Genomic DNA, 20,048 nt, shown 5'->3' with positions numbered 1-20,048 from the left:
ACCCTGCTCTACAGTGAAGACCACAGTACATTGATGAGAGAAATTAAAGAAGGTCCAAAGAAATGGGAAGTTATCATGCTTATGGGTTGCAAGATTTGATATTTTTAAGGTGGCACTTTCCCCCAAATTGACTTATAGATTCATTGCAGTCTCTGTCAAAATTCCATCAGACTTCAATTTAAAAATTGAAATTGGCATGCTGGTTCTAAGTTTTATATGAAAATACATAGAATCTAGAATAGCCAAAATAGTCTTGAAGAAGAATAAAATTTGAGGTTTGCACCACCCAATTTCAAGACTTTCTATAAAGTTACAGTAATCAGAACTGTAGATAAAAGGATAGAGAATATAGAAATAAACCTATTTAAATATTGATTTACAACAAAGGTGCCAGTGCAGTTCAATAGATTTTGACAAATAGATATCCATTTGGAAAAAAAATGAACCTTGACCGCTGTCTCACCGTACACACAAAAACGTTTAATTTGAGATCAATTATAGACATAAATCAATAGCAGAATTAGGGTGGGAGGTGAGTTATGACCAGGAAGTCAGAGAGAGATGGAGGAAATAAAAGTTTGCTAACCATTGAATGGGTAATTCAGGGGCAAGCAGTGGGTGGTTGAGTCAGTAAAGCAGCACAGAGCAGCACAGAGATACAAATACCCATCATCAGAGTGGCTTATGTGTTCAGCATGGCCCAGGAATGCAGGGTAACAAAATGGGCTCAGCTGCTCACAGAACTGTGGAGAGCTCTGGTCTTAACACTTACCAGGGATGTCGTAGGAGGTTATATTAGGCCTCTCGTGGGTGGCTGGGGCTACGTCTTGACTGAATTACACCTCCAGGGGAGCCCCAGTGTCTCTCATCATCTGAAATATTGTTCTGATGCCCCGCTTTAGGAGGGGTATGAACAACCAGAATTCACTAAATGAGGAGTAGTCCAAAAAATAAATAAAGGAGTCTTAAAGACCGTGTGAAGTAAGTAGTAGTTGAAGGAAACTGAGTTGCATAGCCTGAAAATGACAAGATTGCAAGGGGGATAATCATAATATCACAATCTTCAAATACTTTAAGGGCAAATGGGTAAACTGCTGTGGGCCAGACCAGTGAAAATAAGGAAAAGGAGGAGGTAGATCAGTAGGGCCTTCTAGACTGAGGTAAGTAGTTTGAACCTTTATCTTGAGGGTAATGGAAAGCCATCAAAGGGCCCTAAGCACTACAGAAATGTGATTATATTTGTATTTTATTAAAGGTCATTTTGGCTGTTAAATAATTAAGAAGAAAGTACAGTATATGAAAAATGATGAATGATCCCTAAGTACCATAGAAACTTAGAGGGTGAGATTGACATAACCCTGTACAGCAGAGAATGGAGCCCTTCCAGGGATTTTGTTACTCAGATTACCAGAACTTTTTGCTCTTACTTAGGCAGAATGCAGCCATGGTAACATCCTCAGGAGAAGCGTTAAAGCTAGAGTCCATTGTCTGCTGCCTTGGAAATGCTGAGAAAATTCCCAGTAGATACATCTGCTAATGTGGCTATTTATGCAGAGACTTGGTATTAAAATAATTGAACCTAATATTGGTTTAGGATTTACCGTCTCTGCTACTTCTCTGATGTGGCAGGCAGTACTCTGTTATAAAAATTAGTTTTTGTAGCTAAAGATGCTGGATTATTTATATATATGTATTTTCTATATTGTCAGAAGCTTCCCAAACTATTGTTTGATGTACTTTAATTTTTATATAGTTTCCAGGATTATTAATTTGTACAAGTGTCATGAGAGGGGGCCTAAAATAAGCATTATCATTAAAATGCTGTATTACTTTATATAATCTAAAGGTTTAAATTTTTTTATATATATATTTTTTGTCTTTAAAAAAAAAATACCTCTCAAAGCTGGAGGCTCCTTGACATCCTTTGGAACGGAAACATCAAGCACTGGTACCTTATCCCAAAGTAGTGCAGTTGGTTCTGCCTTTACACAGGATACCAGATCTCTAAAAACACAGTTATCTCAAGGTAAGCTGTTTTTTCCCTCAAAGCACCCCTTTTTCTATTTAAATTTTTCTCTCGATTACCCTATTGCTAGAAATATGTGATTGAATTACTTCATTTAGACTTTTGTACAGGTTTTAGATCATAAAACTGAAATTGAGCATTCTCTAAATTTGATGGGTTTTTTGTTTGTTTCGCTTTTTTGGTGATTATATGACTTGTATGTTCACTTAAACATATTAAATCAGTCCCAGATTGACCACTGAGGATGTACTGTCCTTGATGAATTTGAAATATCAGCTGAAAAAACAAACTCTTCATTACACTGTTGCGTCTTCCCTGCACCCTCACAGCACCTAGGGCAGTGGTTCTCACCGTAGACCACCCAGCAGAATCTGAGGTGCTTCGTAAAAGTATGTGTAAGAATTGAGTATGATGAAGGCATCGTTTTTAATGAGTAGAGAAAGGTTGTCTGTCTGTTCCAGTAAATGATGCGGAGCTAGGCAACTGGCTAATCGTTTGGGAAAGATAACTAGGTCCCTTCACTCACACTAAGCAGTAGAATAAATGTTAAATAGATTAAAAGGTTAATTTTTAAGTACGTATTTATTAGATTAAAGTTGGAGATAAATTTCTAGAAAGCTGTGTCAGGGAAGAAGGAATCTTCATTTTAAATTCCACCAACTGAAATATTTGAATTTCACAGAACACCTCTAATTTTCTCTTATTTGTGATAAGGATGTGAAGATAGCTCAAGGGCGTATGTTTCTATTATGCTGAAATAGTTTTCTTGCTTTATTCCTGATTATATGCCCAGTATCACCTATATTTCCCTGTTTATCACAAAGTTGATGTCATGTCTAATAGACTGTAAATAGTAAATTGTTTTTTTTTTTAAGTACACAAGAATAAGCGTATTGGCTGTGATTGCCCCATCCCTTGTAGTTTTCTAGTACTTGGGAGTCACAGGATCTTTTCTCAAAGAAAAGCTTTGATGAAGTAAGCTTTATAAACTTAAATGATCACTTATGCAGTCTTATAAAATTAAATATAGCAATAGACTTTACAGAAAAAAAAAACTTGTTTTACAAGTGGTTCTAAAATGTTTTCTCATAGGCTGAAATGTATATATATAAAGCACCATGGCTTTTCCTATTATAAGCAGTGGAAAATTGTTTTTATTAATGGCAAAGTAAGCTCGGGCAGTGGGCTACAAACACTCATAGAAATTTATAATTGCATATATAATTTAGATACCTAAATTTGGTCAGTGTTACTACTAAACTGTCCCTCTAGTCCCTGAGTACATGATAACTAATGTATTGTCAGCACTTATCACTTCACCAGTTGTTTGGAGCCTGTGCAAACGTTCACAGGCAGATAGTAACATTTGCAGCATATCTGGGTGTGTTTCCACATAAAATGAGCACATTTTTAAGGAAACATTATATTTTGGTGCACTATCAGGAAATAGGAGAACACCCTGAGCAGAAATTTACCACAAACATTATAGGGGCAAAAAACATGATGGGAGCGTTTTTCTGTGCAGACTGTGACCAGGCTTCAACCTCATAAAAGAAAAAATGGGGTTTGTAAGTATACAATTGATAATTAAGCAAAAACTTGCCAAGAAATCTTTCAAACCTATTTAACTTTCTAGTCCTTCACTTACTTAAAAAAACAAAGAAGATAACATCTACAAATAATAAAGGTATCGCTTTAGTCACATCTTCCGAAAGTACTAAAAGGGTAAACCAAAAAAACCAAACCTATTGCTGTCAAGTTGATTCTGACTCAAAGCAGCCGTATAGGACAGAGTAGAACTGTCCCATAGTTTCCAAGGAGCACCTGGTGGATTCGAACTGCCGCCGTTTTGGTTAGCAGCCGGAGTTCTTAACCACTACGCCGCCAGGGTTTCCAAAAGGGTAAAGCCTCTGTTACTAATGGCTAAAGTGTCAACATAATCTTGTGGTTGTGGTTATCAGGGAAAGCTTGCATCTGACCTCCCTACAACGTGACCTTTGATGATATTTATATGGCAATTTGTACCAGAGAATAGTGTTTCATGCTTTTTAGGTTATTTTTTTTTTATATATTATGTGGCAGTTTTTGAAAACTTAATTAAACTTTATTTCATTAGGTAGAAATACAGGTAAAGGTTGGTTTTTGTTTTTAATGTTTCTCTGCTAACCTGGTGACCAGCCCACTAGGGATAACCAGTTGTAAACTCTGGTCTGATAAGTAGGTGGATTCAAATTTGAGCTAAGGATTTGAATCGGTAGAAGTAAAACTCTAGACATACTTTCCTTGTAGAGTCTAGATTATTTTGAAATTCCCAAAGGATAGGGTAGTTTCTTATCTCTTGGTTACGTTCTAGGTCGTTCAAGCCCTCAGTTAGACCCTTTGAGAAAAAGCCCAACCATGGAACAAGCAGTACAGACCGCCTCAGCCCACTTACCTGCTCCAGCACCTGTTGGGAGAAGGAGCCCTGTATCAACCAGGCCTTTGCCATCTACCAGCCAAAAAGCAATAGAGAATCAAGAGCACAGGCGAGGTAGACTTTAGCTATTTACTATTCCTTAATTGACTCATCAACGTTTTCCATTGACCTTACATTTTTAAAAAAGATTTACTTTATGTCAATGATCCTAGAAAGTTTAAGCTGAACTTAACAGAGTGTTCTTCAGTCTTTCAAATTTGACTCAAAGTGGTGGTGGAGGGGGGGTATAGATTTTTGTGGGCATTGCACAGGTTTTGTTTTGGCGGGCTTTTCCCATTTCTAACCTTACAGAAGTTTTTGATTATGTATCCTGAACTGATTTGTCACTTTGTATGTCTTCCGTAGTTGAAGCACACAAAGTTTCAAGGCCAGAAAATGAGCAGCTTAGAAATGATAGCAAGAAACAAGTAGGTGAGTTACTTGGATCTAAAAGCCATAACCTATGCTTCTCAATGGGGAAAACATTTTAAATGTGTGGTACATAGTTACAATGAAAAAATGAAAGACAGGGGTTGGTAACTATACAGGAGTAGCACAAGGGAGTTCCTTTTGGTGACAGAACAGTTCTTTATCTTATATTATGGTGGTAGTTATATGAATCTATACATGTAATAAGATCTTATAGAACTTTACCTGCTTAGTAGAATTTGTTTACATTGTATTTATATTTACATTGCTTATGACTTCCTTGTTTATATTGTCTTTTGTATATTTTATATTTTGTACCAGTTTTGTTAGCATTATAAAATTGGCTATTTTTGTTGTCTTCTATGCTTTTATAAGAATAGAATTATCTTTGAAAGTTTCCTTATTAAAAGTATTTGAGCCCTAAGACTTTTTTTTTCAGAGCCTTTATTTGAAGCAGTTGTTCAACAACCTTAATTTTCTTTCATGATTATTGATTTAATAATATTTTATACTTCTCTGTTTTAATCTGTTTTGTAATCTATAACCATTGCTCCAAAATCCTCCATTCTATTAATATTTTCAAATTTATTACTGGAGTATAAATTGTAATTGTTGTTTTTGTGTGATTTCTAGTTGTGAATTTATGTTGCGTTTTGTTCCTGGGTTACTTTCCTGAATTGTTCTACTTTTTGGTCTGTATTTTCCATGAATTTGTCTGCCTTTTTCATAAATTTGTTTTCTTCCTCATTTTCATCTGCTTTTTGCTTCAACTGTTGGATTGCTCTGAGTATTAGAGATCTGAATTCCCTGTCAGGTAGTTCTAGTGCTTTTTCTTATACTGGAAGTCATCTGGTGTTTTGTTTTGGATGCCTGCAGGAACCATCCTGTCCTGTTTTTTGTTTTTTTTTTAATATGTTTTGATATTGTCTGCTGTCTTCAGGACATTCAGTAGTTATTTTCTTCGTTTCTTGATTGTAGATTTGTTTGTTTTGTCCTGCCTTTTTTTTTTTTTTTTTTTGGTTGTGTCTGAGCAAGCAGGCTGTGTGTTCTTTGTTGTTTGCTCGTCTGTAGTCATGATACTTTTCACCTCTTTGTCCAGTGGGCAGGGCCAGTCATTCAGCTGTGGTGCAGTAGGGCAGGTCCACCTGAAGGGGAGCAGCTGGGATGGGTTGTTTGCTGCACCTACTAGGGCTGACAGGGTGGGCCAGGAATCAGTGCTGGGCAGGTTCCAGTAGGCCGTGCCTGTGCTGCTCAGGGGTGTGATGTTCAGTGCACGGTGCAAGTAGGCAGGAAGAGGGGAGAGGTTGTGATGTGTGGAGCTAATAGGGGTATGGGAAAGCGGACGGAGAAACAGAATCCAAAAACAAAGAAAGAAAGAAAGAAAGAAAAATGCTAAGGGAGCTTGCCGTTGGAGTGGAGAGATGAGAAATCGATAAATGGAGAGAAGCAAAAAGGAAAAAAAAGGAGAGGGAAAGAAAAAAAAAAACTAGATAAAAATTTGAAAAAGGAAAGCTCCCAGGAGTCCCAGAGTCCCACCACTGGGGCTGCTGAGACTGGGGAAGTGGCTCCCAGGTTGCGCAGTATGGCCTAGCTAGAGGGGGTATAGATGTTACATAGCACCAGGTATTCAGAAGACAGGAAAAGAAATGTAGAGAGAGGAGAACTGAGAGATGAAGAAAGACAGGAAGGGAAAAAGAGAAAAAAATGCCCCCAGGGATCCCACCTACGTGGCTAGGCAGATTGGGGGAGTGGCTCCTAAGCCATGCAGTGCACCCCGGCTAGAAGGGGCTCCCAAGCTGCAAAAAGAAAACTAACACGCAAACCAAAACAAGAAGAAAAAAAAAGGTCCAGGGATCCCACCAGCGTGGTGTTGCTGGCTGGGGGAGTGGTTCCTCGGTCCAGGGTGGCTTCACAGCTTTTCATGAAGAAGCAAGGATGGCACACGGAGCCAGGTGTTCTGAGAAAGGAGGGGGAGGTGGTAGGAGGCACAGAAGAAACCAAAAGAGATGGAAAGAAGCAACACCAGCTCAGGGGCCCGGCCAGTGTGGGCAGGGTGAATCCAAGCAGCCTGAGGCCAAAGCAGTTGCCTCCTGGCCAAGAGACTGTGGCTGGCGAGAAGCACAGAAGCCGAAGGCGGGTAGGAAGGGGGCAGTTAGGAAAGCTTATATACCGGGTGTTCTGTCTCCTGCTGGGAGTTCCACAGAGCTGCTTTCCCTCGCTCCCTGGCTGTGAGTGCTCCCAACACACACACTGGAGTCCACGATGCGGATCCGCGCTGCGTTCGCTGACGGGGCCCTCCACACGTGTCTCTCCTCGCTCCTGTCCTCTGTCACGTTCTTATTCCATTCTTGCTTGGCTGAGTTCTTTATCTCTTCATTTGACACCTCAGGTTCCAGAAATGACGTTTGTCTCTGTTTTACTTAGTTTTTTCGGGTCTTTGCTGTGGAGGGACGGCGCAGTGCTTCTGTTTATGGCGCCATGTTGGCCGGAAGCTTACAGTATGAATTATAATAACTTCCGAATTGAAAAAACAAAAGACTACATGTGATCGCCTTACTTAAATAATTAGAAATTATCTTTCACTTGATTTTAGAAAGCTAGATGTGATCTTTTAAAATGTATAAACACCTTTTTATTTCTTCCATGCGTTTTTTCCCTATGTTTTTGTATGCGCTGTGTGCCGTGGAATACAGCGGTTTTCGGTTTGATTTGTTGTTTTTCACTTTTTTTTAATTGGAAAAAGGAAGAAATCCCTTCCTCCCAATAAAATAATTTTGATAATTCCATTATTTGAAACCCAAAATCCAGTGCCGTCGAGTCGACTCTGACTCACAGCGACCCTGTAGGACAGAGTAGAACTGCCCCATAGAGTTTCCAAGGAGCGCCTGGCGGAATTATTTTAAATTATTTAAAATTTAAAATTATTTAAAAACGATATAAATAAAGTATCTGTCACTGCCCCTTAAAACTCCCCTCCCCTGAGCTTGTTTTAGCAGAACAGTGAATATTCTTTCACTTTTTTTCCTATGATTTTAGACATCGCCATCTCCACATCTTAAACTTTTTTTTAAGACAGAAGGCTCATGCTTTACTTCCTGGCGTGTAGCCGAGACATTTTTAATAGTAAAAGTGAATGTTTTAAGCATCTAGCTTATCTAGATTTAAATATCTAGATGTGTTACTATGGTGGGTTTATATGGTTTGTTTCTCCAAAAAGGTCAGGCAGTTTGTAAGACCTCAATGAACAGTTTGCACTTCTAACCTTTGTCGCTTCTAACTAAACATTTCACATAATTACTATCAATGATTTTATATTGTTCTCTGCATTTTTCATGTAACTCATCAAAAACGATTTCGTACTCCTTTTTTATAGTTTTAATCATTCCTCTTGTGTTGAATACTTGGGTTCTCAGGTTTTCACTATAAATTATCCTGCTTTGGTATTACTTTATCGTAGGTCATACAATTGACTTAAATCATGTTATCATGTTATGTTCTATAGAGAGAAAAGAGGTACAGGAAGACTCAAATGACATGGAACATATAAGGGGATACAGTAAAGGTGAAGCAGAAAGTGTTTGGAGTCAGTGAAACCTGGTGCTTCTTGTCTATCGTTTTATTTGTGACATTTAATGGAAATAACACCAGCTACTTTGCATTTTGTGCTTATAGAGTTCACTTATTTTTCTTACTATAAATTTTTGTTCCTGTGATTTTTTTTTTTTTTTTCCCCATAAAAGGCTTCCTAAATTTTGAAAACTTACTTTGTGCCAGGCACTTTGTGGGTATTAGGGATATTGCAGAAGGAGAAAAAAGTGTCTACCCTCAAGGAGCATACATTTATTTAGTACAGAAACCTCTAAGCTTGTTCATTTGCATACTCTATCAATAGCCTATTTATGAGTGGACACTATATGTGTAAATGTTCATAAATTTTTTGTGTACTATTCTCAGTCTGGAAACCCTAGTGGTGTAGTGGTTAAGAGCTGTGGCTGCTAACCGAAAGGTTGGTGGTTTGAATCCACCAGGCATTCCTTGGAAACTATGGGACAGTTGTACTCTGTACTATAGGGTCACTATGAATTGGAATCAACTCAACGGCAATGGTTTTTTTTATATTTTCAGTCTATATATTAAATATTAGTAAAATTTAATTTCTTATTTTAAATAAAAATACAAATGTAGTTACGTGTATAGAGTTTTTGAAGTGTTTCTGTTGATGATCACTTAAATATAAAGACCACAATAGTAACTTCTGTCTTGAACTAGCTATTACGTATCGGGAATCTTTTGTCTATATTCTTTATAACCTTAGTTCCAGGTGCTCCTTCAGCTCCAAGAAGAGGACGTGGGGGTCATCGAGGTGGCAGGGGAAGATTTGGTATTCGGCGAGATGGGCCAATGAAATTCGAGAAAGACTTTGACTTTGAAAGTGCAAATGCACAATTTAACAAGGAAGAAATTGACAGAGAGTTTCATAATAAACTTAAATTAAAAGGTAAGGTTTGGTTTTTCTCCTCAGAAAATCGTCTTTTTTGGCCAGTGAATTATTTTCCTGGTTAGGTGTTTAGTTTTGTTTAGTCCAAGTCTTGATGTTAATGATGCGTGCTTGTTTTCCATTAGAAGATAAACTCGAGAAGCAGGAGAAGCCTGTAAATGGTGAAGATAAAGGAGACTCAGGCGTCGATACCCAAAATAGTGAAGGAAATGCTGATGAAGAAGATCCACTTGGACCTAACTGCTATTACGACAAAACTAAATCCTTTTTCGATAATATTTCTTGTGATGATAATAGGTACAGTCTTTTAAGTTGCTCATATGCTCTTACGATGTTGAAGTGTAAAATGATTTCTGATAAATTCACAAGGTTTAATGAATGTTCAAAAATACCTAAGGACCACAATTTTTAATGTTTTATTTTGCTAAAAGAAAATAATAAATAACTTTAAAATATTCTTCCTTGAGAAGAAGAAATAACCATATACTTTTGTTTAAGGGTGCATTCACATTTGAAAAATCAGTAATGAAAACAGAAGCATTCACCTAATATTTGAGACAGACCTTTTCCTTTACCCCTCTGTGTTGTAGTTCAGTTAGAGCCAGGACGAAAAATGCTACTACTATTACCATGATTTTGCTGACAGAGTCAGGTTCTGCCATATTGCAGTAATTGTGGGTCCAGAAAATAGTCAAATTTAATGAGAGAACCCAGCATAGCAAGCTCAGCAGTCCAGAAGTTCTGCTGCCCAGTCCAGATTGTCCTTGTCCTGGCTGCAGTTTGGTGCCACCTGGTGACAGTTGTCTGCTTCAGTTTAAACATGGTTGACAGGAGATGATTCTATCAGTTGTTAGATGCATAGGCTGTTTCCACCTTTTAGTTATGTGAATAGTACTGCAGCGAACCTTGGTGTTGAAGTATCTATTTGTGTTCCCGCTTTCAATTTCTAGAAGTGGAATTGCTGGATCATATAGTAATTCTATGTTTAACTTTTTTTAAGGCACTGCCAGACTATTCCACAGTAGCTGCACCATTTTGCTTTCCCACCACCAATGCATGAGAGTTGCAATTTCTCCATATCCTCGCCAACACTTGTTATTTTCCATCTTTCTAATAATAGCCATCCTAGTGGATGCAAGGTGGTATCTTACTATGGTTTGGATTTTCATTTCCCTAATGACAGTGAGCATCTGTCACATGCTTATCAATCACTGGTATATCATCTTTGGAGAAATGTCTGTTCAAATCCTTTTCACATTTTTTTTTCCTTTGCCCATTTTTTAATTGGATTATTAGTCTTTTTGTTGTTGAATTGTAGGAGTTTTTTATATGTTCCGGATATTAAACCCTTACAAGGTATATGGTTCCCAAATATTTTCACCCATTCTGTTGTCTCTTCACTTTCTTGATAAAAATTTTTCATTTAGACAAGCTTCAGTTTATCTATTTTTTTCTTTTGCTGCTTGTACTTTTGATGTCATGTCTAAGAATCTGTTGTCAAAAGCAAGGTCTTAAAGATTTATTCTTGTTTTCTCCTAAGAGTTTTATGATTTTATGTCATTGTTCCATTTTTGAATTAATTTTCATATGTGGTATTGGTTCAGCTTTTTTCTTTTGCATGTGGAGATGCATTTGTCTCAGCACCATTTATTGACAAAAATACTCTTTCCCCGTTGAATTGACTTGTCACCCTTTTCAAAAGTCAATTGTCCATAAATGCATGTGTTTATTTCTGAACTTCCAATTCTATTCTGTTGGTCTATATGTCTATTCTTACAACAATACCACAGTTTTTGTTACTATAGCATTATTGTATGTTTTGAAATCGGGATGTGTGAGCCTTCCTACTTTGTTCTTCTTTTTCAAGATCGTTTGGCTATTTGGGACCCCTTCAATTTCCATGAGTTTGAGGATAGACTTCTCCATTTCTGCAACAAAAGGCTGTTAGGATTTCGATTACATTATATCTGTAAATGGCTTTGAGTAGTATTGACATCTTAACAATATTAACGTTTTTCAGTCTGTGAATATGAGATGTCTGCATTTATTTAAGTCTTGTTTAATTTCTTTCAGCAGCAGTGTTTTATAGTTTTCATTGTACAAGTCTTTCACCTCCCTGGTTAAATTTATTGCTAAAGTATTTCAAGAGTTCTACTTGTTTTTGCTGAGGAATGTTGTTTTGAAGGTCTTTTGTTCTTGTTATAGAGAACGGAGACCAACATGGGCTGAAGAAAGAAGATTAAATGCGGAAACGTTTGGAATCCCACTTCGTCCAAATCGTGGCCGTGGGGGCTACCGAAGCAGAGGAGGTCTTGGCTTCCGTGGTGGCAGAGGGCGTGGTGGTGGCAGAGGTGGTACCTTCACTACCCCTCGAGGGTTTCGTGGTGGATTCAGAGGAGGTCGTGGGGGCAGAGAGTTTGCAGACTTTGAATATAGGGTAAGTATGCTCTGTGCTTTGGGATTAGCATGCAGTTTTATGAAACTCAAAATTTTTTTTACTTTTATCTATTTTAGGTTTTGGGTTTGTTTTTTTTTTTTTAAAGGAAATTTGAGTAACTTCCATTTTGACTTTTTAGTGGGAGATATACCTGATTGGGATGTTTTTATAATTTTAAGGAGAAGTAACTTCTTGCCTAATGAGTCTTTTTTTTTTTTTTCCCTTTAAAACCAAAAGAGTAGGAAGGACATAGTCCTAGAATGGAAGGCAAGTCTTTACATTTAATAGCAGCTAACATTTACATAGTGTTCAGCTGTTGCCAGGCATCGTTCTAAATGTTTTCCACATTAACTCATTTAAGCCTCATTTCAACTCTAAGGCAGGTCATGTTATTGTCTGCATTAACAAATAAGGAAAATAGGCATAGAGACACTCAGTACTTGTTCAAGGTCACACAACTAGCAAGTGATGGTACTGAGTTGTGAACCTCACAAGGAGGTTCCTCACTCAGTGCTTTTAATTTCGTTTTATGGAAAACTCACTACATTTCCCCTGGTTTCCATGTTTCACCATAGTCTTGAAGTTTGTTTATTTAAAGGAGTCAGGGTTCCTATTCTAATGTATTGATTTCACTGGTGATGGAGCACAGGGGGTTGTGATCATGGAAAGGATGGAAATCCCCTGGTGAAGAGATTGTTGGGGGTGGCAGAAGGCAGCTGGAAACAGACCTGTCAGCAGGAGTTTCATTGTCTGGGATTTAAAACTGCCCATTGCCGAGATCCCTCAGGAAGGATCATTGTTAGTGGCCTGTTAGTTTGGATCCCTCTGGTATTGTGTAATCACAGTTAAGACTGCTGAAAATTATCCTCGAGTCATTAGTCAGGCTCTACAGCCACATTGGCCTGATGAAGCTGCAGGACTTCAGACTAGCAGAATGTCATCCCAAGTGGGAGATTCTGTCTTAAGAACCCCAGAATGGCTCTTGCTTGTTACTGTTTCTGTTCTTGAGCTTCTCAGTAGCCTCTTGCTCAGTCCCGTTTTTACGGACATTTGCCCTTAACTCTTCTGCAGTGGTTGATGCTGATGACCACCCACCCAAATTGTGGTGGTGGTATTTTTTTTTTTCTAGTTGTTTTTAATACTCTTGATACTGATTTTTTTTTTTTTAATACAACATAGCCCACTAGATGCATTGTGGTCTACCTGTCTCTCCAGGTCAGAGTTCTAGTCCTGGCTCCAGTCCCAACTTCCAGCAGGACTGCCCTTTTCCTTCGTTCTGCTGCAGACATGTAGGCCATCTTGCCCTGGTTTAGTGCCAGACTTATTCCTGTCTTAGGGCCTTTTCACCCCTTCCCTCTGCCTGGAATAGTCCAGTTGGCTCTCTCTCACAAACATTCGTACTTGCTTGTGCTTTATCTCTTAAACTTGTGCAGTATCACACACACAGACACACACAAGGGCACAAGCACTACTATTACTGTTTCCCTACACTGATTCCCATTTTCTTCAGTACCACTTAACAGGCTGCTTAAAATTACTTGTGTTTTTGTATCCTTGTTGCTTGTGTTCTCCATAGCATATAAGCTCATGAGGGCAGGATCTTTAGGCTTTTTGGTATCAACAACAGTACCTGGCATGTTGTTAATACTGAATACATAATTATTAAATAAAGAATAAATTTTTTTTAACAAGACACCAGATAAGCAAAATTAAAACCACGTGCATTTTTGCTTAAGGGTAGAGATGATGTTCAAGTTACTAACAGTTGGTGTGGTAATATTAATAAGTAGATCAATTTTTTAATACCCCTTTTTCTTTCACTATATTTTTTAAATCTAGTCTCACCACATAGAGATAACATTACCCTTTTTTTTGTGCATTTTTTTAAAAAGCCAAATTGGGTTCATATGGTTATTCTATTTAACAATATATCAAACCATTTTCTATATCATCCTTCGACATGATTTTTTTCTAGTTGTCGTAATTACTGTAGTAATTTCTCTTTGCCATTAAGAATACATTGAAGTCAACTTTAACATAATCCAATTTTTTAAGCAAATCGTTACAACGTAATTTTTTAATGACTGCATGGTATTAACATACAGGTACATCGCCGTTTATAATTTCTTTACGGTAAATGCTTGTAATTAGAATTACAGAATCAAAGACACATTATTTTGGCTTATATTGCAAAACAGCTATCCAGAAATGTACCAGTTCACATGCTCCCACCTCACATTACCATTTCTAACTGCATATTTCCCTCTACTTCAACCCTTTCTTTTTTAAAACTCACTGCTTTCCTTAAGGAGCTCTGGTGACACAGTGGTTAAAGCAATCAACTGCTAACTGAAAGGTTGGTAGTTCAAAACCACCAATGGCCCTGTGGGAGAAAGGTGTGGCTGTCTGCTTTTGTAGAGATTTATAGCCTTGGAAACCCTATGAGGTCACTGTGGGTTGGAATCGATTCAATGGCAGTGGGTTTTGGTGGGTGTTTTCCTTCCTTTTCTCTTTTGTTTTTCTATTTTTCCCATCTGCAAATACAGAATTGCTCACCAAGCCTTTATCCTTGGTCTCAGCTTCTCTCCCTCTCTGTTTCCCTCACTTTACCCTCTGTAGTGAGCATGTCCAGTCATAGCTTCTAATCTATATTTCAGCTTGGTGCTTGTACACATCTGCTCTGCATTTCTCTGTCTTCACCTGGTATTGTGTCCTACCAGCAACTTAAATTTAACCTACCTTCCGCAGAGCAGCCTTATCATCTTTCCTGTCATCTGAGCTCTGCCTCCCAGTGATCTGTGTTGGCCATTGATAGACCGTTCTTCTTTTCTCCCAGAGAGTGAGGGCATCCGTGATCATGGCCCATTTCCACCATCACCACATTCATTCCTTTGAAATGTCCCTACCAACTGCCATAGTAGCTCACTGACTGGTTGTCAGACCTTTACTCTGTTTACTCCTCTTTGGGCAGATTAGCTGTCTTTTCAAAAACCTGTGACACCTCCTATAACATTGAGTCAGCTTAGTTTGAGAAAAAGTACATTTGTATTATATGTGAGAATTAGTGTAATCATTGCTGTTACTACTTCCATCAAATCACAAACCTTTCAGGACCTCCATTCTGACATTTGTGGAAAGAGGGTTTGTACAGTTTTATCTCAAATATACCTTTTAAAGATCGTTAAAGTCTCAGCAGTGGAAGGCACCCGAGAGGTCTGACCTGGCCAAACCATAAACCTTTTCTATAGCATCTTTGATAGGGTCTGGGAGCTTCCTCTTCCTAAGGGTACCCATCCCAGCATAGGAATCCTCTATTAGGATCTCACAGACTCACACACAATTTGAGCAGCAATCTCTTTCTCTCTATCTTCAATCTGTTGGTTTAATTGTACCCCCATAAATGCACAGATCTGTATATTCTTCATGATAGTTTTTCAAATATTTGAAAAAACAGCTACAGTAAAACTTCTGAGAGCCAGAACTTGATAGGACTGCCTTGTTTTTCCAGGTCTCTCAAGTTTTCAACCTTTGACAGGGTGCAGTCTTACCACTTTTCTATGGCTCATTTTAGTGGAAAAATATTTGAACATTTCTTTCTGACAGATTTCCACCTTATACTTTAAGTTCTCTTCTCCAGGTTTTACTATATCATGTTGTCTGTGTATGAACAGACTGTTATTTCCTGTTCCTTGAATACTCATCAACAAACCTTCTTTGAGTAACCACTGTGTGTATGGTATATGCACTTATTAATACCAACTTTTTTTTGAAGCCATGTGACACTGTTCAATCATCATGAGCCTTGAGATAAAAACCCCTATCACATCTATTGCAGAATTAGAATGCACTGTAGAGGTTGTCTAGCTCAGCATGGGCTCAGAGTAAATGCTTAGTATGTTGATTAAGAATGTGCTGCTTCAGCCCTTGGTGAGATCAAAGGTCCATCAGTGTGGCCTGGCCTAACCCTTGACTGTCCATTCCAGACTTAGGTGACCTTTGTATCTGGCACTAGAGCCCTGACCTTCTCAGCAGCCTGCACCTTCCAAATGCTGTCATCTGGTACCTTTAAATGTTGTAAATAGTGAGTGATCACTGTTACAGAGCGAAGATTAACCTCAAAAATCTCACTGGGTTTAAGGCAGCATCTAACACTTCTCCCCAGAGATGGGTGCCAAGGGCATTTATAGTAGCCTTCTGGCAATGGGTTGGCTTTGTTCTTTTGTTCTGTATTGGCATGAACCGTTACAGTTTTAGAGTGAGGGTAAGCAAACCTGCTTGTTTAATGAGAGCATGAGGGAAGGACAGGATCATAGGTTTTTAGGAAGTCTTAGAAAAATCAGCCAAACTAGAACCCCTCACCCACCCCATCTCCATCAGTGGATGAAGAAACTAGGGCCCCTGAGGCGTTCACTCTCTATCTAGATACAAACTAGTAGAGCCAAAATTAGAACCTTACTCTAGACCTTTGTCTCTGTTTTCCTTAAGGATAATAATGTTAGAAGAGAACCTTTGGTGAGTTTAGTACTTTGGTGCTTTTTTCTTCCATATTTTGGGGGGTGTTGGGTTGGGGATAAGAGTATAGCCAGTTCCTGTTTTATTTGCTGCTGCCAAGAAGGTGAAGCTACTATGGTGGGTGAGACAGATTGCCTTGCATTTGAGTCTTTGTTTCTTTGGAGGGGGTCCGGAGATAATGAGATGCCAAAAATGACTGAGCATGTGGTACTTTTCTCCCTCCTTTATTTTCTCCTCCTCTTCTCTCCCTCCCCTCCCCTCCCCTTCCTTTCTGCCCCTTTTTTCCTCCCTCCGACCCTCTCTTCTCTCTCTCTTTCCCTCCCTTCCTTTGTCTCTCCTTCCCTCTTTTTCCCTGCCTTCTGTGTCTCTTTTTTTTTTTTTTTTTACCTTTCAGAAAACCACAGCTTTTGGACCCTAAAAGGTCTGGATCGATCATACTGCTTTCTGAAAGGTAAAAATAAATAAATAAATGGGGGAGTGTGAAGGTTGGCTTTGGTTGGGGAGGAGGGTCATATTCAGCTCATTGTTTCTGCACCACCTTACACCATGCAAAGTGCATTCCAGTTTAAGGACGTTGTACAAATGGTTCGGTGTTGTATACACAGATAAAATTAAAATTACATCTTTAACCTAGGAAATGTCTGTTTCTAACAGTTGGAGTGAGAATCAGCCATAAACTCAGGCATGTAGTAGCAACTAGGGCTGAAGAGACTGAATCCCCTGCCCATCACCTGGGCCCTAGCACTGTCTGCAGGCCTTTACTTTACAGTTAGTCTGACCACAGAACTAGAGGCTCCTTGAGATTTTTATTACTTTTTCTCATTGGTTACATTTAAGTTTTTTAATTGTCCAGTCAACTGGTTGTTTTTCAGAACTTCTAATTTAAATGGATTTCTAAGTAATTGCTTTCCACTGGCTTGAAATTTTGGAGAGAAGTGTTATTTTATTCTCTGGATATTTCGTTGCTTAGCAAAGACATCAAAGACTTGGGGATTTTACGATGCTTCTTCCAGAGTCTGTTGTTAATTGTATTTGATGAGTTTGATTACTAAGTGAAAGTTTAAATGCTATCATTGTTCTAAAAACTTATTAGGGAGAGCAACCAAAGACAGTGGGTTACATTTGTACCTTGGGGGAAAGCTGCTTGCCAGGACCAGCCCACCACACCACTGATTGAACCTTTACTAACAGAAAAAATCAGTTAACAAATAATGAGACCCTGCTAGGTGTGGGGGTTACGAAAAGTGTTTTGTGGAAGTCAGTGAAACAAATTTGTACATGAAAGTAAAAGGAGGGTGTATTTAAGGTATTTGAAAGTATACTTCAGCAAAATAGAAATAATTTCATAAAGCAATGATTTGGAACATAAGCCTTTTTTTTTCTTTTTTTTTTAGAAAGACAACAAAGTTGCCGCCTAGTCTACAAAGAAGTCTTTGAAACTAGGGGAATTTGTAGCTCTTCACAGCCCTGAAAATGGTTCCCGTCTCTGCGAAGAATGAAGAAGTGAATTCGCTGTATATTTGTCACCAGCACTGGGTTTTGTTTTGTTTTGTTTTTCTGCTTAATTTCAAAGAAACAGTGAAACCTTTGAGAGCCGGAACTTGACTGGACTGCCTTGTTTTTCTGGGTCTCGCAAGTTTTCCGCCTTTGGCAGGGTACAGTCTTACCACTTCCTCTATTAGTGGAAAATATTTGCGTTTTTCTTCTCTGACAGGTTTCCGCCTTCCACAGGTTCCAGATCTTGCAGGTTTTACTGTATAATGCCGTTATTTTGGGGGAGGGGGATGAAAGCTCATCTTAAAAAATGAGCATTAAATATATTTGAAATAGCAGAAGGTTAAGTGATTTCTTATGTATAGTTAAACTAAAGCAGTACTTCAGTGGGACTTACAAGTATTTTTTCATCACTGAGAGGATTTTTCTTATCACTAAATTCGGCAATTATTGCAAGTTGCCTGTGAATGGGGCCGTGATACTGTGTTTTGAGAAGGTGTGTATGTGTCTATCTTTATCTTTCTCTCTCTCCTTTTTTTGGAAATCCTGTAATATCCCTTTTGAGGTAGCTCAATTAATTAGGGTGCTGGATGGTAGAGAATTTTGTCAGTCAACTATGTACACACAGTAAATACTGTTTCTTAGGCAAAGGTAACTTTTTTATATAGTTGTAAAATTCCATTATATTCCATTGCCAAAGAAACATTAAGAACTTTGTATAGCTGTATAAAAAGCAACTAATTTTTTAAAGAATAAACATTTTAAAGTCAGCAAACAGCCTGTGTCCTTGCAGAAGTTGATGTGCTGAGGAGCAGAGTTATGGGTGGGTCTTTTTTTTTTCCTTAGCTTTCCAGGCTTAAGATTCTTTGATTTTTTTTTTTTTTTTTAATGTTTGGAACCTAAATGAAGATTTAATACATTCTTCCATTATCTAAAAAGTATAAATTATTCATGCAAATTTTAAGAACTGCATTTTGTAGCAAATGGCATATCACAGGATTTGTCCAAACAGTAGCTATTTTCCAGATACAAATGTAAATAGCCATAGATAGAGCGTAGTACTTAGCTGTATTTTCAGGTAAGTAAGGCCCCACCCACCCCCCCCCCATTTTTTGTTCTTTGGGGAATTATTTTGTTCTGTTTTTAAGAAAGTAAAACTAGGCATTAACTAACTTGTTTTTCCTGATACGCCTGGAGTTAAACATTTTGTCATGATCCCTTGACTCATTCCATTCAATTTCAAGATTTGGAGTGTTAGAAATTGTTATCTTGATAACTGTCAGGCATCAGAACACTTGGTCGTTGGACCTGTGACCCACAAGTGATTCTGTGTAGAGTTCATTACTGATTATAAATTACTAGTAAATCTTTTTGATATTCAAGCTATAACGGAAAAAAAAAATCGGGCCACTTCTGTGTTTTTATTAAGGCCATGGAATAAAGGGATCCAAAGATGCAAATATTTTTATCTGTTTTGACTTTTGTTAACTTTCTCCTGAAAATAGTAGTGATAAAGATGTGGAAAACTGCACCGAAGAAGAATTGGAATACTTAAAGATGGTTGATATTTTTAATTTTAATTTTATATCTTTTGTATAGCTCTATAAGGACATGTTTTGTAATTTGGTTTCATTATTAAGGTCAGTATTTGGCAGCCATAGTTTAGATAGTATTGTTTTAGTACTGTTTGCTTGCATGTTAACAACAAAACCTTTTGGAGGACCCACAAATCATGATATTGAACACATTTCTGAGGTATTCTGAACATCAAAGCAAGTGCTATGGCAATACCTGTATAGACTGTTTGAGATGTCCAGGCCAATTTCAAGGACAAAAACTGTAAATACCAGTTCTACGTGCTCCGAAAATATGAATTCACGCATTTTCTCAGCCTTTTGGGTCACTGATGGGGGTGTTGGTGTCCCAATAACTGCAGCATGACACGCCTGCAGTGCACCTTACACTATCAAAGCAAGTTTTCATTCTAAGGCAGAATAAAACTGTTCAATAAAAAACGTTCGTCAAAGCTCTTTCTCTTTAAACAGCAGTCTCTTAAAATAGAAGGAAACTTAATGAAAGTCACCTTTAAAATGCAGGAGTGAAACTATGGTCATATTCTCTAAAATAACTAAACTTCTAAGTTTATTTCTAAGCTTTATTGTTGTGGGTGTTTAGAATAAGCTAGAAACCCCTTTCT

At 38.0% G+C, this 20,048-nt stretch overlaps 1 protein-coding gene across 6 annotated transcripts in view; it reads left to right on the top strand.

The window, feature by feature from the left end:
- LSM14A (LSM14A mRNA processing body assembly factor) overlaps nucleotides 1-19,877 on the top strand; it is a 48,229-nt gene extending 28,352 nt beyond the window's left edge. Inside the window, exons 4-11 of one of the 6 annotated variants that reach the window (XM_003416323.4) lie at nucleotides 1,904-2,026; nucleotides 4,380-4,556; nucleotides 4,848-4,913; nucleotides 9,226-9,408; nucleotides 9,534-9,705; nucleotides 11,614-11,845; nucleotides 16,752-16,808; nucleotides 17,752-19,877. In XM_003416323.4, the coding sequence (XP_003416371.1) occupies nucleotides 1,904-2,026; nucleotides 4,380-4,556; nucleotides 4,848-4,913; nucleotides 9,226-9,408; nucleotides 9,534-9,705; nucleotides 11,614-11,845; nucleotides 16,752-16,775 (977 nt within the window). In that variant the 3' untranslated portion in view covers nucleotides 16,776-16,808; nucleotides 17,752-19,877. The remainder of the gene's footprint in view (nucleotides 1-1,903; nucleotides 2,027-4,379; nucleotides 4,557-4,847; nucleotides 4,914-9,225; nucleotides 9,409-9,533; nucleotides 9,706-11,613; nucleotides 11,846-16,751; nucleotides 16,809-17,751) is intronic. The other 5 variants (XM_010596098.3, XM_003416322.4, XM_023555633.2 and 2 more) reach the window with 5 other exon arrangements.
- Nucleotides 19,878-20,048: the final 171 nt, after the last annotated feature.

The sequence above is a fragment of the Loxodonta africana genome, chromosome 21 (assembly GCF_030014295.1).
Source record: "Loxodonta africana isolate mLoxAfr1 chromosome 21, mLoxAfr1.hap2, whole genome shotgun sequence".
Taxonomy (NCBI): domain Eukaryota; kingdom Metazoa; phylum Chordata; class Mammalia; order Proboscidea; family Elephantidae; genus Loxodonta; species Loxodonta africana.
The sequence above is the reverse complement of the archived record's forward strand: the minus strand, read 5'-3'. Positions and strand labels throughout refer to the sequence as shown.